The sequence below is a fragment of the Pocillopora verrucosa genome, chromosome 1 (assembly GCF_036669915.1).
Source record: "Pocillopora verrucosa isolate sample1 chromosome 1, ASM3666991v2, whole genome shotgun sequence".
In the NCBI taxonomy this organism is placed as follows: Eukaryota; Metazoa; Cnidaria; class Anthozoa; order Scleractinia; family Pocilloporidae; genus Pocillopora; species Pocillopora verrucosa.
In genome coordinates this window covers 25,077,463-25,102,890 of record NC_089312.1, presented here as the reverse complement: position 1 = coordinate 25,102,890, position 25,428 = coordinate 25,077,463, and the positions used below count along the sequence as shown (strand labels likewise).

The following is a 25,428-nucleotide window of genomic DNA, read 5'->3' as shown; positions in this document are numbered from 1 at the left end:
TTTATTCGGATAATATTTTAAGCTGCAAGCTTGTGAGGTCTTCAAGAACCCTACAGAACTAAACCATATTTTATAGAAGTCAAAATTACTTTAAAATAAAATTCTTTCAATATGTTCCTGGAGAGAAATCTGGATCGTTTCAGCACGTCCAGTTTATTAGCAAAGCCCCTTTGGTTTCCAGTACATGTGGTACCCAGCTGAGTTTCTGGTCAACTGTCAAGCCCAACAAGCGTGCTTTCGTAACGTTCCTAATAGCACATCAGGGTTCCTTTACTGAGTAACATAACCTCACTCTTGCCTGGATGAGGAGTTAAACGATTGTTAAGGCACCATGCATGTAACTCTTGCAGCGCGGCATTTAAATGTGCGATAGCTTTGTCTGCAGTTTCTCCTGTGCAATAGACCGTAGTATTGTCTGCATACATATACAGTGATCTTGAGCTTCCAAAGGGTGGAAGGTCGTTTGTGAATAGTGTGAAAAGGGTTAGTCCTCGCACCGATCCCTGGGGAATGCCTAAAGACACAGGTAACAGACCTGACTTTAGTCCATTCACCACCGAGAATTGCTGTCTTCTATTGAGATCGTTCCTAATCCCATCACTAAACTCGTCCTTAGTCTAATCCAATCATTTGACTCGTCCTGCGCCATCTCCCATTTTTTAATACGCGGGGTCGCGAGAGACTTGCTCTGCCACAACGATGGAGAATAAAATGGAAATGAAGAAAAGGGAGAAAAAAAAAAAGACTTTCCTTTTTTCCTCTCTTCCCATCTTCCCCCACGAGTGCCTCTCGCGCCCTTCCCTCGTTAATATATGAAAGCGGAGAGACGAATGAGGATTATTTAGGGACACCAAAGATTTTTTCGTAACTACGCACGGCGAATTTGCCTTTCAGTTGGTTGCTGCGTGTAAAAAGGACGAAATGAAAAGGGGCGCAAATAATAAAGCCTCGATCAAACTCATGCCGGATTGGACGGGAAAATGGAGCAATGCTAGAATAGTCGCTCCTTGCCTTAGTTTATTAGAATAGAAAATCTTGAGTAAGCTGATCATTCAGATTGATCGGCGTTCCAGTCAATCAAAGAAAATTGAGAAAGGTTCATCAAAGGCGACTTCTGGATACACCGGTCAACTAATCTCCTTCTTGTCCTTCGGACAAGGGTTGAAAAAACATTTTACACTAAACCCAGGGGCGTGATAAATCAGGTCCGGACAGTACTCCTGGATTTTTTGCGGCCCTTTTTCGCGTTACTTGCCAGTGACGGGAAGCTAACAAAAAAAAGGCCGATCAGTTTTGGTCTTTTGATTCTCCGATAATTACACTTCTAAAGTAATTGCGAGCATTTTGAAATACTTGAATACTTTTCTTCGTGGGCAAAACAGCTACACGTTCGTGACGAGAACTGTTCTCCAATCTCTCTGAACGAAAATAGTTTTTCTCGAGCACTTAGTGCACGTTCAGAGCGAGAGGATATAGACCGGGACGAAGTAAAAAATATCTGACGATCTATTCAACTGAACTTTTATCGATATTTCCCTTCTCTCGCTAAAAGTTCATTTATGGTAGAATTTGCTCTGGTTTAAAGTCAGACTTAATCTATACTCTACTTTGTTATTTGTGAACAGGAAATAACAGTTGTTTTGACATGGTGCCAAAGCGCTTTATTGACTTCTTCTCTGGACAATAGCTAAGGATCACAAGTGGACATTAGATAATAAATTATTACTCTTTCACTGCGAGTCTTTCTGCGTGAAGTCTCTTGAGAAACCACTAAAGACAATACGTAAAGCAGTATTTATCAAATAAGCGTCACTGTTGCTAGGCAACAACCCAATTGAACTAATTACACTCAAGTGTAACGTGTTGGTCTCTAAAGCAGGCAATAAATTTAATGCCTTTTACACGCACGTAAACTCGAGTAATTTCATCCAGAACTTAAGGGATTTAGCGCGGAGGGCAAGATGTTGGTTTGAAGGTGAGATATCTTGGCTGCTTGCATCTTTGAGTCCGACAAAAGTATTCAGGAGATATCATTTTCATTGTTCATTTGGATATTTTATACTGATATACAATATAGACTCATTTGTCTGTTATGAACCGAACGTAGGATTGTTTGTTTATTGCTCTCTTGGCATAATATGTTTGCTCGCGTATACCACAGACCTATTTGTTTACAAAGCAATTAGATAGGAACATCGCTATTTGATGACAAATTGTAACCTACTGGTGTAAACACGTCTGTGCCATGATATGTGAATGAAGTTATTTCATTATTATTATTCGACTTCTACCTGAATGCAAACTTCTATCTGGTCCTAGGCGGCAGCGATTTTACAAAGGCTACTTGGCAACTGTGTGTGAGTGAGCAATCGTTGGTGGATGCATACGCGAACTGTCACTGCATTGAGTCAATGTTCAAATTCTCAGCCTGAGATGACGATAATCGAATGTTCTAATGCTGAAAGAACTAAAAAAGATTGGACACGGAAAACACGTTGCGAATTTTGCTGCCGTTGTACAAGGCAATCGTAATAAAGTTGTCTTGAACAACGTACATAAAACAGAAGCATGTATCCACGAAGATCGCAGCTCTGCCAGTTCGCGTAGAATTATTTTATAATTAATCATGAATGATTCTTAAATTAATGGTATTGGCGTTTTCGTCATTAAGAACGTCGCATTTCGCAATTGCACATTTAGTTTATTCGGCGAAGTTGCTCCCAACTTAACCGAGTAATGGACATAATTTCATCGCCGTTTCGTAAAAAAGAAATGAAATTTAATGTCAAACAGTTAATTATCAAAAATATCACTAATTGGTAGCTTTTTATATTATTGATTTTTTTTTGACCACGCTGTTTACATAGCCTGCATGAAAAGCTTGTATCTGTTAAGCTAACATTCATAACAATAACGTAATAAATTTTTACATCAGATTGTAGCTCTTCTCTCAAATGAAATTTTCCGCGTTCGAAAAGATTGCTAAACTATAGATGTTATCTACAAAATTAACTGAGTACCTTTCAGTCAATCCGACTCAAGCCAACACTCAAAATAAATAAAGGTTAAGTTTCGAAAGAAACTCGGTGCTACGTCAGAAGATGTTATTACAAGTTAATTTGGATTCGCTCTGACGAAGGGTTAACACTCGAAACGTTTGCTTTAGAGTCTCTCAACGGTGGCTAATTTACTCCTGCTAAAACAGTAGATGGCATTGAAGGCGCACTCTGATTGGTTACTAAAACTGCGAATATCCTTTGCCATTCACCTCCAAGCAACGCGCACAGGATTCGTTCCCGAAATTATTATAATCGTTGCAGGAGTAAATGCGTTAAAAACATCTTTCTGTTCTTTATTATCTCACTGTATACACTAAAAAAACTAGTCACCTCCACTTCGGAGAGTAGTTGTCAAGTATAAACTCAGTAGATGATACCAAATTAACTAGTTAAGACAAAACACGCTTAGACGAAACGACACGGAAAAAAAAATGGCAGAGCTAAAAAAATTCGAATGAACAAAATTTGAAAAACAATTAAGATCGAAATTGACGCCTTTAAATGAAACTTCTTCGAGTTTTACAATTAGATGATTGAGTATGTTCCTTTTCCCATCTGGTTTCTGCAATAAATTTATTTTATGTCAAATAAAATTATCGGCTGAAGGCTTTGCCTCAATTGAAATACATTTTATCTTTCAATCAACTTTTGGAGAATGCAAATATACTTTTAAGAGTGTTAAAATGAATATTCTGCTGAAATAATGAACACTTAGAAGTTAAAAGCTTCCGGCCTGTTCTGAACTGAGCCGGATAACAAGAAACATCTGGCTTCAGTTTTCCCTCAAAAAAGCTAAGTTAACATATCATCTCTGTCATTGCCTATTCCAAGTTATACTTGTTAATTGTTTACAGGGATCCGGCTGATAGACTGTGAGGTTATATTTGAGAATCAACGCTGTTCTTCCAAGAATCAAGCTAAAAGCGATATGTCCGCTACAAGTGACGATGACACAAATGTAGGTCCGCACAACGTACCGACTCTCAATGTACAAGAGGTGGCAGATTCCAATCAGAATGTAACGGCAATCAGCTCGACTAGAAGCAGCGCACAGATCGAACGCAAGTCAGGAATTATCACCGAAGGAGATTCCGAAAGTCGGCAAAGAAGCGGGCGAAGCCGGCTGTCGAGCGGTGAGTCAGAAGAGATTTGGTTCTACTGATGAGTCAACGAAATTCGAATCACGATCAGTATTGTGTTCAATTGAAAATGGCGGAATTGAATAAATCAGCTTTCTTGGAAAAAGCTTAATTTGATTCAAATCTTACTAGGAAGGTAGTTCGCGGATCACAGCTTTTCAAAGCGGCCATAGAAGATTGGTGTCTTCGAGCTGCTGAGGAAGAATATTAGCCGATACTGATGGTCTAGCAGTCTGTATATTTTATCAAAAAAATTTGGTTTTAATGTTTCGATTATCACTCTACAAGGGGGGGAAAACTCATTTATAAGAATTTCATGATCACCATTTCTCTCTTAAACTACATTCGATTTCTTTATCAGATGGCGAATCCAAAAAGTTTTCAAACCTTTTAGACAATTACTACAGTTAAAAGTAATTGTTTTCCTATTGCAACAAGAAAGCAAAGCGCTGCAACGACCTATCTTTTTCCTTACTTTTAACAGCTAAATCTAAAAGAGCAGGTACAGGCAAAAGCAAGCTGACCCCAGTTCCCACACCAGTTGATAAAGATACGTCCAAAGGAGAGGTTGGCTCAGATGCAGAAGCTGGGGAAGACAGTGATTATGATACAGATCTGGAGTTCGAAGAACCTCGTCCAGAATACGACCCAACTGGTAAAATAAATAGCATATCAGACTTCCTTATATCATGACTGCCGCGAAAGTATTAGTCCAGTGGCATAGAGAAGCTTTATAAAAAATTCCTATGTGGTAATGAGGAATTTGTAGTCATTATCTTGTTGAAACCTAGACTAGTAGCATTATATTATATTTAACAAATTGCCCACAATTTTCCATTGTCTAGAACCTTATTAATCATAGAAATGACGTCCGCAACGTTCAAAACTAAAGTGAAACCACGAAGCGCAGCTGAATACGTTGAAGTGTGCGTTTTTTATTACGCGCGCGTGACACGATCAATCGTTACTCTGTTTGTTTTAATTTGAGATACGTAAAGATTTATAAAATAAGTACAGGTAAGAAATGGATGGCGATAGACTCTGTTGTTCTGAATTTTTTTGTTTCCCACTTAGTTTTAATTTTTGTGCTGTTTGCTACAGCAACGACAAGTATTTCTACGGGGCCGTCCGTCTTTTAACTTGGAAACCGAGAACCGGATTTCTGTTCCTGAAGGTTTTCCTGCACTTTTTCTTCCATCACGAAAAGTTTTTCTTCAAACACTTCTCCACGTATACCGATCTTAATATTTTGAAGTTTGTTATCACCCAGTTTGTTACCATCCAGATCTCAAAATTTGCAATTGTCTTTACGAGATGAAGTTCTTTTCTCTGACATGGCGATGATTGTCGAGCGTTGTGTTACATCATACATCTTTTTTATCGTTTATCACCTTATTAGCAACAGTTTTCGACCGATGCGCGCGCGAGAAGTTCTACAGACATCACAAAAATATTATATAATGTATAAAATATTATCACATATCTATACATTCCATTAGATATATTTTCAATTGAAACGTTGTTTTTCCATAATTATTATCCCTAGGTGGATGTTTGATAACAAAGACAGCCAACTTTTGTAACAGATTTATATTTCTATTCCACTCCGACTACTAGGTCGAAAAGCATACCGGGATGCCTGCTCTCAACTCGGTATCATTCCAGTCTCCTTTGTTATCGAGCACATCACAAGGGAGGAGATTAACATTAAACACCATGGCCTGGGTCCAACCGGAGCCCAAGCCATAGCAGCTGCACTTATGCGAAACACGACAACGACGAAACTAAATCTAAGAGACTGCGCAATAGGTGAGATGGTTTTTTTTTTCTTTCATGCGTGTCCCCAATATTAATTTATTGAGGTAGATCCAGATCATATCATTACATTTTCACTCTAGCATGTTTTCCTCCTTTTCCGTCTTCCATTTAGATCCAGAAGGCAGTGTTTACATCGCCAGATTACTTCGAGAAAATTTTTATATCACGGAGCTGGACCTTGCTGAGAACAAAATCAAAAGCCCTGGCGCGAAAGCTATTGCCGAAGTTCTTAATGATAACAACACCATAAAAACTCTGAACTTATCCTGGAGCGAGTTCAAAGACAAAGACGCCGCTTGTCTGGCAGAAGGAATTCGTGTAAATCAAACTCTGGTGTGGCTCGATTTGAGTCATAACAACTTTTGTGAAGAAGCTGGAGTTTTATTCGGTAAGAAATACAAAACTTTGATCGAGTAGAGTAATCGTAGAGGGCCCAGTTGTACAAATAAATTGCTATCTGGTGGATGAGTGATAGCAAAACGTATAGCGTTATCTACCGTATAGAGTTTTATCCAGTGGATAGCGTTATCCAACATTCGAATAACCGGGGCCAGGTGAGGTACGCAGTCTGAAAAGGTCTGTTGTTGGTAACAGTGACTGACACCTGCCTCGACAGCCTAATTACAGAAGTCATCATTAGAGTCAAACGAAGCGCTGTTTTCCAGTCGTCTTTCATATTTGTAAGCCTGGCTTCTTGACAGTGTTCAATTTTGCCGTCATTTTGATTAATCTTAGGACTCACCAACTACACTTTTCGTTTAGTTGCTCGAGAGATTCGAGAGATGCGCGCGCTCTGATTGGTCAACTAATCACTGATCATCTAGAACAAGGTGATTATAATACCAAAGCGCTAATTTTCAAGATGGCCATTGGGCATTGTCCTCGAATTGGTCTCCAGGGTTGTCATACAAATAGGCTTTTCATCTTTGCGGAATAATTGTTCAACAACTTCAGACATACAAGCTGACGCTAATGGTGACTTCCACTCAGGTCGACGAGATGTTAGTCAATTGCGATCCCCGACGTCAAATTTTCGAACTACTCACTGCCAGAGCTTGAGATCGCACTTCATAATCGGGCTAAAACCAATTAATAAGTGTTTTTTTTTACTAAAGGTCATTTGACGCGGCAGTTAGAGAGGGTTAAGGTTAACTGAGATTGTATCATCCATGCAGTTTTTTCTGAGGGGACAGTTGCTCTCAAGACAGTTATTCTAAGACAGTTACTTTAAGCTATCTGGTATTACGAAAATAATATCTACCCGCGTGTTTCGTAAGTGTCCTGATGCAGATCAAATAGATCTTGGAAGTTAAACGACGAGCTTAGAACTAACAATTTAAATCAGAGGAGGATTTTCTCTTTGAGTTTAAGTAAACTCACTATTTTAATATTTTAAACAATTTTAACAGACTTGAGTTGTAATTTGCCTCGAGTTTATAAAAGATTTTGCGTCTTATTTACCCAACTATACCCTTTTATTTGTGTTTGCACAACAACAATTTTACAATGTTTTTACTCTAGGACCGGCCATTGATGCAAATGGTGGATTGGAATATCTCAACCTTAGCTGGAATCATTTACGAGGAAAGGGTGGAATTGCTATCGGCAGAGGGCTCCGCGCCAACTGCAGCTTGAAGACACTCAACCTATCTTGGAATGGGTTTGCTGATGAAGGTGCAGCTGCGGTTGGAGAATCACTTAAAGAAAATAACACACTTACTGACATAGATTTGACTAACAACCGGATTTCCACTCAAGGTGCTTTGGCGCTTAGTAAAGGAATTCAAGTCAATAACACTTTAAAAATATTAAGGTTTGTAACGAGTGTACTATACCTAGATACATATTGCATACTGACGAGATAACGATGGATGGCGTAGAGACCTATTTTGATTGCGAGTTGATTAAAGCGGTGGGCGAGATATTCATGGCTAGAGACATTTTTAATCCTACCAGACTTACATAAGCAGACTCAGAAAAATGCTAAGTGACGAAAGCCCTGGCGTAACAGGCCTAACGAACGAGTAGTGTTCCTAACTACTTCAGTTTTACAATTTTGATAAAAAATTTGGGTTATTCCTTTAGTTACAAATAATGTAAATTTTTCCAAAGTAAAGAAATGATCCTCGTTTGAGAGTCTCGATAGGGTTAACTGCTGGCCGAAAAACGGCCAAAAAATTTAGCCTTATGGCGTAATAATTGACAAATTTTAACCGATAGTCGTAAAAATGCTAACAGTGAAAAAATTCGTGGTGACAATAATCATATTAACCGTTTGCCGTAAAATAGCGAAAATTTTTACCGTTAGCCGTGTAAGCTATCGCCCCATTGAGACCCTCTCGTAAGTGAGTTACAGTTGAAGCAAAATACAGAAACAGAACTTTCAGGCTTCGACGAGATTCGAACCCGTGTCTCCCACATACTATAGCTGGGCGATGTTACCAACTGAGCTACGAAGCCACACGCGGGGATTATTTCTTCGTTTTAATCTCATACGCAGACCAAGTTCGGATTTATTTCATTAATATTGATGATGTTTGTTTCTTAAATGTATGACTTGAAAGTACTCATTAAAGATAACCTTCTCGCGTTACTTCATTGCAGAATTGGAATGAATCCCTTACAAAATGCTGGTGCTTTTGGCCTTCTCACAGCCATGAAGAACAACCTTGATACGGCGTTAGAAAAAATGTTACTCAACAGTGTTGTGGTGACCTTAGAGACCCAGGCCCTCGTAGAGCTTCTTTTGGGCCAACATCCGGGACTCACCATTACCTGCACTTATAGCAAACGTTCAGGAAACCTATCGGAAGAACTTGACAATCTTTACGGAAAAAACAAGAAGAACGACTTGATTTATATTCTCAAGCAATACGTCGAAGAGAAGAATTATCGGTTGGTAGATTTGTTTAACCAGTTTGACAAAGACAATAGCTTATCAGTGACCAGGGAGGAATTTCGGCAAGGGCTAAAAGGCATTGGTGTGCCCATGACCGATGATCAGCTGACCGCATTGATTGACATGTTGGATGAGGACGGGGACGGTGAAATTGACTACGGTGAATTCACGTGGATAAATGAAGTAGAATAAATGACGTACTCCTTGCATGTGTTGACGAAGTTTTTTGGAAATTGTAAGCGAGTGTGGAACAACAACGCGAGTAGTAAACATCTCTATAATTTTTTTTATTGGATACTTGATAAGCTCTAATCTGGGACCTGACGAACGATGCCTGGAAGAAGAATCTAAAAACGCTTCCTTCGAAAAAAAAAATTGCTTTTTAAGAGACATGCTCGATAAAGAACTTGAAAATAATAAATTCCATCAATTTATTATTAGTTGCTCTCAATCTCGATCTTAAGGGAATCTTTGTTGATACTTAGAGTACTACATATGATCATAGGAATTCTCAACCGCAGAAAAAAAAGGTTTTGGGCCGACTTTTTTTTAAACTTTCCTTGCATATGCCCCGATAATTTGTGTTTCAAGAACTACCTTGCTTGCAAAGGAGCAGTGTAAATAGATATGCAGAGCCAATCTTACTAATTACTGGTACCAATGTGATTGAAATTATGCTGAATAAAAAATTATGGGTCGCCCTACTCGGTTAAGGGAAGAAGACCTGTCACAACTTCTCTCGAGTGTTTTATGAAAGTCTAGTCTCAGCATGTATGATCATTATACGCCCATATTTATGCCCAGCGAGCTTGCCGGTGAGAAAAAACACGATGCTAATTAATGTTGCCATTTATTTCTAATTACGTAATCTTATGTGCAGAACTGGATGTGTATTGCAATACTGAGGAATCATCTTAACTGTAAAATCCACTAAAACCTCTGGTACTTACCACCATTTCTATCAGGGCACATTTGCACCGCTCCCTCATCCAATATTGGGGTGGTGCGATGGGTTTTATTGCTCCTACTTGATCTGTCCGAAATTTTTGATACGAGAAACATGTTATGTAATGTAGAACAACACGTGTTTCTAATGATTACGTGAGGTGACATGTCTTCTTTTCCCCTTCTTGACAATTCTGAATTGAACATACACTAAATGAAAGAGAGGAACATGGCTCAGTTATTGTGAAAACTAACTTAAACCCTCTTTTCCGGTTCGTGTACCAAGCGGTACACAGCACAATAACCTGTGCTTACGTTGTGAACTTTGATACCTTAAGCCCGATGAACCTCAAAACCGGCCCATTTACGTCAAAGATTTTATGAGTTCGCATGCACATTCAATCCCCGTTAAGTCGATCTATGTCGTGATTTTATTAGTGTAGTCATCTTACGAACGTGCCAACCTTGTGTAACTTAGTGTCTTTTGAGTCCAACCCAGCTGTTGACTTAACAAAAGTTTAAGAAATGAAGTGTCAAATAAAAATTCGTGTTTTGAAAGTTGCTGTTTGAGGATAATGTGAGGATACAGAGAACAAAGTAACTAAACATAACAAAAGCCGTGTAGCTGAGGGCGGAGATTAGGGATTCAGCTGAGCTGTGCTCCTCCTAATTCCTAAGTAATTGCAGGTCGGTGAAATGATACCATACTTGTTTGTCAATAGCATCACAGTTCTCATGCGCTCGTTCTTTTCTAATAAATGACATGATTTTCAATTGTTGCTGTGGCTCTTTGCAACGGACGCAAAGCCGGTTTGCTGAAGTAAATTTTGTTTTGCACACAATCACCAATGAAGCCAAACACGAGAAAGTTGTTTATATTTCAGTTTTAATGTTAACCTGGAAAATGAAACTCATAGGTGTTTTTGTTGCATCGGTGCAGATGACATTTCGCCGGATTGTTGTTTACATCGATCGCGGTAACGACAACACAAACAGGTGAAATTAAATCATTTATGGCCTCACGAGATTTTCTCAAATTATTTTAGTTATTAACGTGAATGAAATTCTTTGAATGAAATGCAGAGTACGATTGAACTAGGTTGGAAATTCTTGTGGACGTGACTGGTACACATTAAAACAATACACAGAGATTTCTTTTTGTTCACGACTTTGTACGTGCTCCCGCCCAAGATAACTTCAATAACGTCCAATCGTTCACTCGGGTACTTCACTGATTTGTTTTACTCTTGAGGTATTTCTGTATTTCCATGACAATTACAAACGATCTGGTATTGTTATTGGGACCAATATGAGTACAATGGCTGCCTTCTTCTCTTTTGTAGTGCACATGATGTGATAAAAGAACCATCGCCTGATTCATGGGAACCTGTTTGATGGATTAACGCAAGGAATGAGCTATTGTTAGCTTTCCCTGTTATTCATCGAGGAATGTTAAGTACTTTTCACAAACTAATAAGAGACTTTGTGCTGGAATTCAAAACCTCAGTTTCTTTAGCTCGCTAGTAACAAAACACCTCCATGGATATTGCATAACAGGTAAGACCACTGTGACATTTCCAGACCAAACTTCAAGTCTTATCTTTGAGAAATTGGGAAAAAAATGTCAATTCTGTATGTACGAACGAGCTTATCGTCTGTCGAAGGATCAGCCCGATCCAACTACATTGTATTGATAGCGCTGCATTCAGCACAGCTAGATGGTCAACTTTTTCTTATTGCAGAAATAGTCGCTGAAAAGAGCTCGAAAACAGACCTCTCTTGAACTAAAAAATAGCGCGCACTTTTGTTTTAAATATGTGACATCACATGGCATTTCGTGGATGTTTAAGACTTTTCTTGTATAAAAACTGTATAATACCGGCTTTTTGTTTTTGTAGACCATCTTTGACAAGTATGGCTCTAAGAAGGCTCTGTTTCGTTGTATTTGCATCCAGTTTGACACCTCATGATCCCTTGGTGTCAACTCAGTATTTTTGCTAAGAGACAAAAGGAAAGCAATCACAGCTAAAAGCTTGGACTGCCCCAAAACGGAAGTCAAACAATATTTTACCCACATAAACTGAAAGCTTTTGTTATTATTACATTATCACGTATCTTACAAAGTTGATACGACATAAACACTCGGTTACATAAGAGCTAACTAGATATCTGTTCGGAGCTACTGATTGAAATACGAATGTCAAGGGAAAAAATTCCATTAGTCCATTTGAAAATTATTGTTTTAATTATTTCTGTTGAAGCTTTGTCTAGATTTCGACGATTAACATACCAGGTATTCATTTTCTTGTTTACGTTCCCCAACAGATCTAATTTACCACAGTTTTAAAAAGTGTAAAGCTGAGTTCATCGGAATTCGAAACTAGTAGTCAGCAGTGTGGTACAACGTGAATACACTTGTGCTGGGTAAATGGTTCTCGAGATGTCCACTGAGAAGGTGGGTTTACCAAGTGAAGGAATGACTGCTAAAGTAGAAGATTCACTATTCAGATTTCGCAAAGAAGAATTAGACATTGAAAAGCTGCGTACATTTTCAAGATCTCTAAATGATATCACTTCAGAAACATTGTACAGCAAGTGGAAAAGAGCGCGAGGAGAGGGAACCAAGTCACCCCGGCGCACAACTCGAAGTATCTCTCTGATTACACCGCCAAATATCGCGCGCCAAGAAAACCTACAACAAGGTAAACCAGCTAGGAAGAACAGCTTTCATGTTTTGCAGGAGAATGTTTTCAGGCCACGGGGTTGGACTATAGCGGCGAGTCCCATGGAGGTCATCAGCGAGCATTTTGCAATGCATACACTAGATGTCAATAACAACAACGACACGCGAGGCTTAGATGGACAAGATGCAAAGCGTCCGTGGGGAGAGAGAAGAAGGAATAGGAAACAATTCAGGGTATCAGTGCAGATTCCTCAAAAGAAACACAGTCCACCAACGTCTACTGGAGCCGAAACAGTTACTCAAGGGAAAAAGGATCGTGTTGATCGTAAACAAGAGGTCGGAACCGGTTCGGAAATTTTTACCAAATCCTCTCAAGTGGCACGATGTGTTTCCGAATCTTCACGAGGGGACGGAAACACTCCGATAGTGGCTCACCTTGTGAGTGAAGTAGATGATGCTCCAAAGGCAATGGAGGACTCATATGCAGAGAAACCTGTTTGCAGTTTGTTTACCGAAACAGTGAAAATCGAGCTTCCACAGCAGTCTGTTAGCATTCCCGCATCGCCAAACTTCCCAATGAGAAAGGTTCCTGAACATGCGTGGGAGGAAGTCACAAAAGACTCTGATGGGGGGCAAAGTAAAGAAGTAATTGTCCAAGACGCCTCTGAGATGACAGCAAGCAGTGAAAGGTCAAAAGCATCACAGAATACTTTTTCACTTGGCTGCACTTATGCAGTGGTCAGCCAACCAACGCGAGAAAATGAAAACACTGTCAAACAAATAGCGAAAATGAACAGCACAGTGATCAGCAAAGAGCAACGTGCCGAGCTGGAAGAAGAATTCCAAAAGTTGAAAAAAGCTTCGCTCGAGTTGGATAGAGCTGAGTTTGAAGAGGGAAGATTCGACAGCCCAAATGGAGTCAATTCAAAGGACATTTTAGAGTCACAGCCGTTTAGACGATTCTCAGAACTGAACAATCCAACTGTATGGAACTCATCTAGTCAACCAACGGCCAGAGCTATTCTACAGAATATTAAAAACGTTGCGCATAAAACAGAAAAAGAGAGAATCGAGGATATCGAGTGGGCTTTCGAGTGGATCAGAAAAGAACTGGCTGAACTACGAGCTCAAGATAAAGATATAATGCGAACATTTACTAAGATTCAAGCCGGGATAAGAAAAATTAAACTCCAACGTGCATTGAACGGCGCCTTAGACGAGTCGTACGAATATGACATTGTGGACCATTCTGTAAATTTAAGCGCTAGCTTCTCGTATGTTCCGTTAGTTAAAGAATTCCACAACACGTTCCCGAGAAGAGCAAGTCTTATATGAACTTTTAACACTATCTAATCAACCGTCAAAAGACAATAATGAATTGGTTCGAAATAGAGGCATGTCTAGGCCCGTCTGCGCTTTATAAGTATTGACTAAAATTAGAGGCTTTAATCTCTGTTACTGTAAGAAATACTCAGCCAAGTGTGTTTTTTTTCGAGTGCAATTATTGAGTGCCAAGATCAATGCAGTAGAAAGTCCAATGCTTTGAAGAAAGGTACTTTCGAAATGATAATAAAAGAAGCGTGTTTCACAGCTTGCTGAATGTAAGCTAAGAGAATTTATTGTGTTGTAATTTTTTGACTTAAAAAGTTTTAGACGCAGATTATGAAGACTTCGACCACGTGCAGAAGTCATTTTCCTGCTGTGAGGTTAACGAAATGTCAAGCAAATGGATGACAGATACAGAAATTCAAATTGCTCCCTTTGAGGTCAATTTGTAACAACAAGATATCGGTGGTCGGGTATGGCACAGAAAGCCATCATTTCGTGCTCCAATTCCCTGAGCGTCTCTTGCTCAATTCTATTGTTTGAAAGAATTCGAGTGTGTAAAGTTATTTATTTTCTGCTTCACTCGGAGGAAAAAACGGAAGCCTGCACATGCCTCAGAGGTATAGAACAGTTGAGATTTACACCTAGAATCACGGCGATGCAATAAAGTAACGCTTGCGTTTATTCGTAGTAAGATGTACGCGTCGAGTGTTTTGAAAATGCAAATAATGATGTTGTTGATAAAATGTAAATGATACAATAGTTGTGTAAATGAAATGAAATCTGTTAATTGCTCCCTTGATCTGAGTTGTTTCCGGTAAACGTGAGTTCTTTTCTTTCGATCATGCAAGGTGAACAATTTTGAACGGGCGTGAAAGAGTTGACAAAAAGTTTCTGCTTCTGAAATTTCCAAGCAACCAAAAAGACACGTGGCTACTCTAACGTTGGTGTCTTTTCAAAGAAATTTTGGAGCGTTGGTGTGGTAACTAAGAGCAGAGACTAGTTTACAATTGACTGTGAAATGTTTATTGTAGTATAACGCAATACTATTGAAAATTATAAGATTACGGGTTTATTGAACAACAGAAATGTCCAGGAAAATTTCCAGCCCTTAAACGTGACTTGTAGTCTCTTTGCATGTGAAACGAGAATTGTTCAGGAGAGGATACGCAAACGGCAGACAACAAGAACCTTCTTTCTCTGCCTTTCCAGTGTTTTTTTTTTTTTTTTTTTCAATTATGTGAAGAAATATTTAATCCTCGGTGAACAAGCAAAAATTTTTGTTATTCTTTTAGCGCTATCAGAAGGATTAGGAGATAAGGGATCGTAATCACGTGCAAATTTTCCGTGTAACTTTGCCGTGTGACAGACAAGGGAAACATTCGATTTAAGTGTAGGGCCTTTTTCTTTCCTACTAAGGAGGAGAGGAGTGGCAACTTTTAAGGCATTCTCTTTTTCCATCCTCAACCTTCGAAAGATAACTAGACAATAAATTGGCCAGTAATTAAAGGCTACAAAAGAAAACGGAAGAAATTATCGCTAGGAAAGTTGACGCATTTTGCATTTGAAACCAATATACCATTAGGCAAGATTACGAATTAGGGGTCACGGCACAGACACAGCTGGTGTTCAGCTAATATTGCATTTAGAAAAATTTGTAGCCCTCTAATTAACTAATAGTCTCGTTGCACGTGATACGAAAATTGTTCTCGGAGACCTTTGGGAGGGAAATGAGAAACCAAGCCAACAGCAGGTAACAAGAACCTTTCCTTCTTTGCCTCTACAGCATTTCAAGTTAATAGCGTGAAAACATATGAACATTTTCGATGAACAGGAAATATTTCTCTGTTATTCTATCAGATCTACCTAGGATGAGAAGCCAAGGGAGCGTAATTCCGGGTAAATTTTGCCGTGTGACTTTGCTGCAAACGTGGAAAGCATTAGATCCGTGTGTTGAACTCCACGCCCCCTCCCTCCTCCCCCCCCCCCACACCCCCAACCCAGGCTTTATACTGAGGGGGATGAAGCAGGTTTGAAGGGAGCTCAGGCTTAATAAGGGTGAAAACCTCTAAGCCTTTTCTTCTTTTTCCTTTCTCAACCTTCGAAAAGATAAAAAATAAATAAATAAATAAATCTGCTTGCGAGCGATGAATGGCCAAAAAAAAAATTCGAATATATACAGAGGCCCTTTTTGCACTAACTTAGCCAAGTCTGTCTGCCTTTGTTTCTATGTAAGTGTTTTCTGGGGAAAATAGAGATGACAGTAAACTCAACTTCTCATTTCAATTTGAATTCGTTTGTTTGTTTGTTTGTTTTTTTTTTTAAACAAAAACGTCATTAATTTGTTTCGAAGATTCAGTTCAGTATTTCACAATAATTCAGAAAAATCGAAATTTTACTCAATACAAGAACTAAAGAGCAAAACAAAAAATACACCTTCCTTTGGTATTACTGAATATAATGGTTTACGAACGCCGAATAGTTTAGTCTGGGCTAAGTACTTGATATTAATTATTCCATCAATCATCCGCTTTCATATACGGTACAAGCTTTCATGGTATAGACTATATGTAGTTAAAAAAAATAGATACTCTACTTTTTGTTTACGAAATTACATTTTTGTTTTTTCTTACGATGAGGTGAAGAATTCTGCGTTACAGTTAACTAGTTCTGAACTGTGCCAAACTTATACAAGTAAAGACTAACTTCTGCTCAATTCAAGCGCCACATGCCGGGTTTCATTGAGGACCACATTGCATAAAATATACGCTCATATTATTCTGAAAACTGATGTCTTCCTTTCTTGGGTGTTTTTCCCTCACTCGCGCTTGAACGACCTGACTCTTTTCAGACTTCACTGGTTCTGGAAGAACTGTGATAAATCGTTCTTGCAAAAGTCTAAATAAAATTTTACACGACCAGCTCATTAACTGTAATCTCTTTCTATATTCTCACACCGCAAAGATACTTAAAAAGAAAAACGGGGGGCGAAAAAGGGGACGAGAATTCGCTTCTACCAAAAATCTCGTTGATTTTTGCTCGCCCCCGCTTTCCTTCGTCTACTTTGATCGAGAACCTGAAACAGCCCGGTCTATTTAATAGCTGTGTAAGAAGATCCACGGACTTCTTGTTATTATACTCTCCTAATTTTAGAGCGAATTGAAGAAAATTCATGAGGCACTCCTAATTGTCAATTCCATACCACATTATCAGCTTCACACTTTCAATATGGTTAATAAGTAATTTGCGATTTTGGCCTGATGTAGTAAAACATAGATGAAAAATGCTTTATAAAAACTATTTTACCTATCTACTATACAATGCCTCTTCGTTTCACTTAAATGTTACGATAGTATCTAAAGTATCTTTAGACCTCGTCGCTTTCCTCTTCAAAGTCTTCATATCTTTTTTCTTTGTCTTTGTTTATGTTTCTTTTCTTTTCATTTCATATTTAACTTGGCAACATTTGTGAAACATTTACCGGCATCAAATAAATCTCCCACGAGATAAAGTCTGGTCGACCGCATCTTTCTGTCGTGGATGTCTAAAAAGCTAGGGAGGGAATAAAAAACAGGAAAGGATGAGGACTTGATATTTCCAAATTCACTCAAGAATACAAGGGAGTTAATTTGCTGCTACAAAGAATCTCCGGGACACCGAGCGCATTCACTAAAACTCTATCGATAGTACACTCTTTTACGGAGTGTAAAACTGGGAAAACGATGTTTGTACTTCGTTAAAATCACTTTTCATATTGTCTACGTAATCAAGTTCTACTTTACTAGCACAGATCTGTCATGAATCTATTTTTATTGCCTTTGTTGTCAAATATACCAGCTGCTACAATTTCACGGACAATGCTTTCGAGGTCACCCTGAAAAAGTGCAATTAACTTTGCATAGCTTTACTGATTCAGTGATCCCTGTGCGTGACACTTTTTGGCAACGGCTCTAATGCAGCCACACTCGCAGCAAAGAGAGTAACAGAAAGAAAAATTAAAAAATATCGTCAACAACGAACCCAAAATTTCAACTTCCTACGTGTCTGCAATATAATTCTGGTTCAGCGAGCTTGCACTTCACTTCCGTTGTTTACCTCACGTATACGCTTAAGAAGCTTTACAATCTCAATTACGGTTCACTTTGAAAACAAATGTCTTGGGGTTTAAAAAATTATGTCACGTATTTTGATTTCCCTGAGGCAGTTTCGCATGCTGTTTTCTTGGTGTTCTATCAACCCGATGGGATCAGTTACCGCTCACCGCTGAGAGACACTACATTCCCGTCACAAAATAATGCAACTAGATGTATTGTTTTTAGGAACTACTCTGCCGCGACCAACAAAAACATTTTGTGTATAAAATGTCTATTATGGCCACCTATGATAACATAGTTATAACTGATTGTTTGAAGTTTGCGACGTACGAGAAAGCAGTCGCTAAAGCTTTCAGGGAACTGTTTGCTATGGAAATTAAAGATTACTTCTAATGAGGAAATGCCTTGCTGAGTTATTTTACGATTTAAGTTTCTCCTTTTACATCCTGTGTTTTTCTATTCACTTAAACTAAACCACGGATTTAACAAATTATCTGTCATAACAATCGAGCCGCGCTCTCTTCATTTTCCTTCATTTTCAGTAAAAATACCGTAGGAGAGTCTTTATGTCACGTTTTTAAAATACAACGTGACTCGAAAACGGGTATGGGTATTGAAAGATTCGAGTCTGTCGCAACAGCTCGTGAAAAAGAGCATGAAAAACTTCCAAGTGTGATCATAAAAATGAACAAAAAATTGCCCCATTGTAGTGACATGTCAAAAAAATCCATCTTGCGTCTCATATTAAAACTAAATCATAGATCACTCTTCCTTCAATTCTTTCATGTGATCAGTTTGCAAAAATAGTAAGGGGGGATTGAAAGTACGCTTTTTTGAGAAAGTACCTGAAATGTGAGATGAAAGCCACTCAATATCTATATTTCATTTTTTTGATCCTAGCTGTACAAGCATGAGCCAAATAAAGCCAGCAGGCTTAAGGGAAATCCAGTGTACCTACCTCCGGATTTTTGCATGGAAATTAGCATGAAAACAGAAGCACTCACGATCCATTTATCGGATTTATCTTCCCCTGGATTAAAAAACATTTTTGGGGGAGGGACCAAAATTGCCTTCATTAAAAGAAATTGAGAGTTCGTCATTGTTTTTAATGTCTAGGAATCTTTCTTAATTAACAACCTATTATGATGCGAGCTTTATATTGCAGCGGAATAACGATTAAAGGGCGCCTTCAGTCTGACATTTGTCCGCAGCGGCGTAAACGTGCACTATCAGAAATGTCTGTATGTAATACTCTGAGATTCCATTTTGTTTGATCGATCAAAAGTAAAGAAAAAACATTTGTAGCTTAGTTTGCACAGGTGGTCGACACTGCTGGTATAGTACATGGTCAGCAAAGGTTTTCGAAGAGCCCTGTGCAATGAAACACTCGACCTATGTTGGTTTCGTATCGTGCAAAACGTGACTACTTTGAGACACAGAAAATATATTGTGAATAACATCCTATTAGATATACTACATAGGCGGTTAAGCTGCCTTGATGTCTATTTTGAGACCACTTGTGATCAATGGATTATCTTTTCAGATCAGCCAGCCTCATGCACTGCTGGCAGGAACAGAGGTGCCTTTTGATGATAACGCTAAAAATTGGTGAAGTGTTTCATAAATAAACAGTGGAGCAGATATTGTAGACAAATAGGAATTCAAAGTGAAATCACACGATAATGATCCAAATAGACCGGGAAATAAAGACTTCAGATGGAATGAGTTAGAATTTAAGGAGGTTAGAATGTAAGAACGTTAGAATGTAACCTCAAATCCATTCATCCATTGAGTTGATCATCAACTGAGTTTATGAAATCAATTTAATTCATTTTGAAAAACAGTCGGGTTTTCATCAAAATGATTGCAAAGCGCAAGGCGAAAAGTACATTGAGCGCTGATTTAAGCGGCCGAGCTCTAGGCTTTTTGTAGATGAAACGTGTCCTTTCGTAGAACCATGAGGAAACTACAAACTCATTGGTTTTTAACCAACTTAAACCTTACTGATGAAAGTTCGACGTAGAGTGAAAGAGATCTGAGTTACAGTCAGCACAATTCTTATGAAAAAAAGTCTTTATAAAATTTATTGCTCTGTGTAAAGTAAGAAAACTAAGTTATGATATCATTCAAAGGTGACCTTGTGAAACGAGCAGCTGACATGGAATGAAGAAAAATAACATAAAAATGAAATGAAGAAAAACGAAATAACACAAAGCTTAAAAAATACCACACAAAAAAGTGTAAAAATTCGTATAACTATCAAAGTTCACATACGTGATAGTAGTAACTATGGCAACCGCTTTAAGTAAATTAGATTTTCCAAAGCAATAGCCCCTAGATACGTGATGTTTTGACTAATCCGAGAAAGGGAACCAGAACCGTGAACTAAGAGAAGTTGATATGAACTTCCGATGGACGTTACGACTTCCTTCAAAATCCCCCGTATAAGATAACACTTCAGTTTAATCTTACGTTTAACCAAAACTATGCGATCCATTTCTAAATCGGTTTGACACCTTTATCGGTTCATTCACTCACGTTTTCGTTGCGATGCATCAAGAACAAGTAAAGATTTTGATTAAGATATATTTTATTTACTTAGAACATTTTTGAAATTGAAAGAATTTTTGCGTATCTCAAACTGAAAATGCGGGAACGTTTCATTCAAAGTTGATCATCGAACACGGTGAAAATATTCAATCCACGCCCCATTTTTCAAGTTTCTCTACTGACAGTAATGCCCCAAGGCACAGGATACACCAAACATTTGATTACCAAATGAAATGCTTTAATGGCTCGCACCAAAACAAACTTGAAAATGTCTAATTGATTTGACGTTGTGGTTAAATGTTTGCATTGCGTTTCTTTTGATCAAGGATTACTGCAGTTTCACCTCGTGACCTGCAAGGCGTAATATTGCTTTTCAAGAATGACTCCTCTTTCAGAAACACGCAAAGTCAATTCAAAAATCGACACTAATCTATCAACATTTCCTATAGGTCTTCTGCCTTGAAGTTCACTACTGTCTTAAGCATTAAAAAGCTTTGGAAAAGGTTTCCTCTTCTATTCATAGTTTGTTTGCCATGAAATGATGGCCAAATTAATTGTTCAGCGGAAGTCAACGAACATCTTGAAGTACCTATTTGCCTCGTTATCTTCCACAAGGGTACTGTTTTCTTTCAAAACATTTTTCGTTTATAATTTCCATACTTGTTTTCCTAAATCTAAAGTGTTTACGTCCAATCCTGAGCCTTTTAGGGAGTTCCAAGTAAATTTACAACACAAAAGGCTTTCTTTGTTAGAAAAGAAAACAATGAGTTGTTTTGGTTTTGAAAAAAACTGATCAATCGTTTTACATCGAATGTTGCGCTAGAGTGCTTTTTCCCACGAAAAATGTTTTTGAGAGGACAATAATAATCATAGCAAGTCAGAGTTCGAGAAAAAGAAAACGCACCTTGGAGTTGTTGATATGGTTCACTTCTGGGTGATACGACTAAAGAAGTATAATGTACACAGAGACTGATATGATTTCGAGGTGCGATACAAACAATTATTGCCGGTCAACACAATTTGATATCCGTAGCGCGCGGCTGAGTTAGAGCATTGAATGTATAATAGTAAGCCAAGTTTTAAGTACCAAAGCAATGTACAACTCATAGGAGTGTGTCGGAACAATACATACAACAAAGAAAAACAATTTTCTCAACAATTTACTTACCTACAATAAAGAATATTTTCTTTTCAACACCAGCTAAATCGTCTCGAGTGAGCGTGTGTCAACCTTTCCTCAGTTAACAGAAGTGTTTGGACTCGTGGGGTGCTGTCCACTTCATTGCGGTCAATACAGGTGGCATCGAATTCTTCCGCTTTTAGTTCACTTTTCAAGTTCACTATTTTCGCCCGCAGACTGATAAATAAACTGACCAGGTCCCTGTCTGGTGTTTTTATACGATTAAGTTCCTCAAGGATCCACTTTAGCGCTTTACTCAATTCGTCCAGTCTTTCTTTTTTGCTTTTATACTTTCCTTCTTGTTGCAGCCTGCTGAGTAACTGTCGGGCGTGTTCCAGTGCGCTCTGCGTGCTGTAGCCGGACAGCTTAGCTGTAGCATTTGAGTTATTAAACGAGCGTGCTGGGTTTAAAGTGGCAACCGAATATCTACGTGCGGGATGGTTTCCACCTGCAGGGTACGAATCTAACGATTGCACCGAGGAAAATCGTCGGATTGGCCTTACGGTATTCAAACTAGTGTGGCTATCGTCCTTGAAAGGAGCTAAATCGCCGGATATCGGCTTAGCTGTTAATGTGCTGTAGACGGCACTATCGCTGTCAGACGATGAGTGATAAGAACTGTTTGATGAAAACGATGCCTCGCTGCTAATGTCGCTGAACACGTCCTCCATGGAGCGACTAATGTTTCCTTTAACGTCCTCCACCTGTAATCCTGGTCTTACTTTGCCAACCCCGTTTACTTTAGGTCCTTTGAAACCTTGCGCTTGTGCAACCAATTTCTTCCACTGATCGTCGTCTTCGTTTCTGCAACAATCAGCACTTTCTGTATCTTTTCCTCTTACATCGCTTTCACACCCTTTGTCATCAACATCACACTCATCAGAACCTTCATTCGTACTATTTCGCGGCCTCGGCAACACGATGCTGACCTTCTTGAAACTTGTATACCCTGCGACGTTATGAAAGCTACCATCGGAAAATCGGCGACGATTCAGCGAGGAAGCCCTGCTGATGGAATTGTTTGGGGTAATTGAATTAACCTTGACGCTGTCGTCATCAGTGCTGTGTTCTTCTGAGACAGCGCTAAATACTGGAGCGCTTGTTTTCCCAGAGAATCCAAGAAAACCATCCGAAGCGCGTCTTCCATTGCGGGTCTTTGACAATTGTGATAGAAACGTTACATTATAAGCGGGAGTGACACGTCGGATCGGCTGCTCGATAGTAATTTGAAATTGGGGTCGCACCACGGCCTGCGTATCCGTTTTCACTTCCCTATTCGTTGTGCTGTTCCTCGACAATTCTCTTCGCTCGCTGTTGTAGAACCGATCTGGGTTTTCAATCCCTTCGCCTTTCCTTGTGGTTGGAAAACCCTCCAATCGAACGTCTCCAAGGGAGATAGAATGCCTGATCTTCACTTGATCCCATCCGTTGTGTTGTTCTCGGTCGTGTGTCCTACTTACTTCCCACGTTTTGTACATCCCGTCGCTATCCGCAGTGCTGTTTTGCCACAGCCTGTCTTTATACCCGATCTCCTTCATGCTCGCCACTCCACACAGCATTCTTTGAAAATCTGGCGCTTCACACACAAGTGAGAGCAAACATTTTGTGACGTGGTGTACTTCATAAACAAGCGCATGTGATTATTCAAACGATACTAATTTCTTCCTCGTGGTTGTTTAGCTATATTAAGCGACTAACCGCAAATTAGTCTGATGTCTAGATTGTTCGCCTGTCAATCTCTACACAGTGAAACATTCCACACGTACTGCAACTCGGACTATGCAAGATAAAGAGAATACTTCTAGCTGTTAGATTTTGACAGCTTGAAAGTCACCCACCTATTGTGCGGTTAATAACTTTTGTATTTAGTAATAGGAGCAGCACGTAGTTCATGAACCTTGCGGAGATTTGGTTACCCCCCTCCCCCAGGGAGGCAAAATACAGACAAAGAAACTCCGCTTTAAAGATTACCACAGTCACTGCGGGGTTTTTTTTTTGACGCACCTGCAATACTGGTTGTTCGTATTGAAGACTGCAATATGCAAATAATCGAAGAGTTTGTGTTTTATTCTGGATCAATATAGTTTTCATTTTCAGTGATAACCAAGCTGTCTCTTCATCGGTTCGGGGTCAAATTGGTCGGTTTCTTTTGTAACCGCTAGTCAGCTTAGATACAGTGAAAATCATTTGACAGGTCAAGATGTTTCTCTTAGCTAGCCATAAACTGCCATCGATTACCAGAACAACTTAGAGACGATCTGTGTATTGCTGGGCTCTTGAACAATGATCGCAATTCAAAACTACAAACATTTCAACTCAAATTGAAATAAAAATGTCGGATAAAACGACTAAATACATTGGAAATTGCTGAAATTCTTACGATGTCGCTAATCTGACAACAAACATGTTTGCCACTGGGATCAACACCCCGAAAGATTCAAATAACTGAGCGATTTTTAATTAACTTTGCTTCTTTTGTTTTTGAAGTAGTGCAAATACAGAATAAAACTTACCAAAGAAAAATTTGAATAATTGCCCCTAGTAAATCTTTGTTGAAAAGTCAGCATTTCTGACTTCACTAACACAGACATGCAGTTTCAAAGAATCTAAATGCCATTTTAAGCCGTTTAAAGTAACCGTTCCACATACTTGTTCCAATTAAGTAATAATGAAGCCACCCGGCTTTGAGAGAATTTGCAGTTCAAAAAAAATTAACCCTTGTTGTTATTTGTGTCATTTGACTCCTGAATTGTTGAGCTGGTTACTCTTTGGAACGGAAAGGAATATCATGCCAAATACTTCGATTTAAAAGCGGATATCCGCCTCTGAAGTTTTTTTTTAGCGCGCGCGCCTTGCTCAGTGGCAGACGGACGGTTTCGACAAAGGGCCTAAAACGTATGGCGCAATTTCGAAAAACAGAAATAGAAAGCGTAATTAATTTCAACTGCTAACTATTCGAAGAATTTTAAGAAATTTAAGAAATTCGTTAATATCACGTATTTTTAAGTATCCTAACTCGATAAGTATGTTCTAATTACAAAGCGATTTAGAGCTAATGAAGTCCTATCGCACTTGCAAAAGCACTTGTACCTGACTTGCGGGAATGGGGTGGGGAGACTGGATCGGGAGGAGCCATAAAATTGATACTTTTCTGAGGGGAGGAGGTAAAAGGATATGTTTATATTCACAGAATTCACTTTGCTACCACTGTTCAATCAATCCAAGGCGATCAACAAAAATTTTTGTACTGCTCCATAACCAAAAAGTGCTTTATCATTAATTTCAAACTTATGGCTCTGAATACTCACAAGCACAGATGAATATTTGAGTACAAATTAATGGACTGACTCGAAAGAATCCTGAGACTTTTCGTATAAAAGCGAGATATTAACTCTTAATTAGTTTCAACTACAATACCATGAATGAAGGAAATCATTTGATAATCGAGCTACGCCCTGTTAAGCACTTTATAGGATTTGGGCTCCAGTTCGGCGTGTAGAAGGCGATACTGATATAATATAAAGATTCTTGGCGTAAGCGTCCTCTTACTTCGTGAGGTTTGAGGTCCCTGAATTGGACTGAATGATTATTCACTTAAGTCCTTTTCAAAAACCTTCAACAAATAGTTTTAGGCGAGTACAAAACCGGTCTGCGTTACCTTTCATGTTTGGACAATATCTGAAGATCTAGAATCTCACGGTTGCTTTGTATTAAGAGTAAGGGCTTAAAGCAAAC

General features: G+C 38.9%; 3 protein-coding genes across 4 annotated transcripts; 2 read left to right on the top strand and 1 right to left on the bottom strand.

Moving 5' to 3' along the window:
* Positions 1 to 1,854: 1,854 nt before the first annotated feature.
* On the top strand, positions 1,855 to 9,130 carry LOC131796455 (leucine-rich repeat-containing protein 74B-like). Of its 2 annotated transcripts, XM_066172945.1 has the most exons (8): positions 1,942 to 1,975; positions 2,320 to 2,357; positions 3,914 to 4,192; positions 4,683 to 4,853; positions 5,816 to 6,007; positions 6,129 to 6,404; positions 7,538 to 7,829; positions 8,621 to 9,130. In XM_066172945.1, the coding sequence occupies exons 3-8, from the start codon at positions 3,988 to 3,990 to the stop codon at positions 9,105 to 9,107; spliced, it is 1,623 nt and encodes a 540-aa protein (XP_066029042.1). In that variant the 5' UTR covers positions 1,942 to 1,975; positions 2,320 to 2,357; positions 3,914 to 3,987; the 3' UTR covers positions 9,108 to 9,130. The 2 variants fall into 2 exon arrangements, with proteins under 2 accessions (XP_058970026.2, XP_066029042.1); XM_059114043.2 differs by lacking the exon at positions 2,320 to 2,357 and having other exon boundaries at positions 1,855 to 1,975.
* Positions 9,131 to 11,277: 2,147 nt separating this feature from the next.
* Positions 11,278 to 14,118, top strand: LOC131796444 (uncharacterized). The gene is made up of 2 exons (XM_059114034.2): positions 11,278 to 11,417; positions 12,186 to 14,118. The coding sequence occupies exon 2, from the start codon at positions 12,289 to 12,291 to the stop codon at positions 13,876 to 13,878; it is 1,590 nt and encodes a 529-aa protein (XP_058970017.2). The 5' UTR covers positions 11,278 to 11,417; positions 12,186 to 12,288; the 3' UTR covers positions 13,879 to 14,118.
* Positions 14,119 to 16,246: 2,128 nt separating this feature from the next.
* LOC131796460 (uncharacterized) lies at positions 16,247 to 23,546 on the bottom strand. The gene is made up of 2 exons (XM_059114050.2): positions 21,682 to 23,546; positions 16,247 to 17,421 (listed from the first exon to the last, which is right to left on the bottom strand). The coding sequence occupies exon 1, from the start codon at positions 23,250 to 23,252 to the stop codon at positions 21,705 to 21,707; it is 1,548 nt and encodes a 515-aa protein (XP_058970033.2). The 5' UTR covers positions 23,253 to 23,546; the 3' UTR covers positions 16,247 to 17,421; positions 21,682 to 21,704.
* Between the last annotated feature and the right edge of the window lie 1,882 nt (positions 23,547 to 25,428).

Bases quoted from the DNA above. Each gene is read 5' to 3' on its own strand.
- LOC131796455 (XM_059114043.2), top strand. From the start codon at position 3,988: ATGTCCGCTACAAGTGACGATGACACAAATGTAGGTCCGCACAACGTA. The intron at 4,193-4,682 runs GTGAGTCAGAAG...TACTTTTAACAG, and splicing joins GCGAAGCCGGCTGTCGAGCG to CTAAATCTAAAAGAGCAGGT. The intron at 7,830-8,620 runs GTTTGTAACGAG...ACTTCATTGCAG, and splicing joins AACACTTTAAAAATATTAAG to AATTGGAATGAATCCCTTAC.
- LOC131796444 (XM_059114034.2), top strand. From the start codon at position 12,289: ATGGTTCTCGAGATGTCCACTGAGAAGGTGGGTTTACCAAGTGAAGGA.
- LOC131796460 (XM_059114050.2), bottom strand. From the start codon at position 23,252: ATGCTGTGTGGAGTGGCGAGCATGAAGGAGATCGGGTATAAAGACAGG.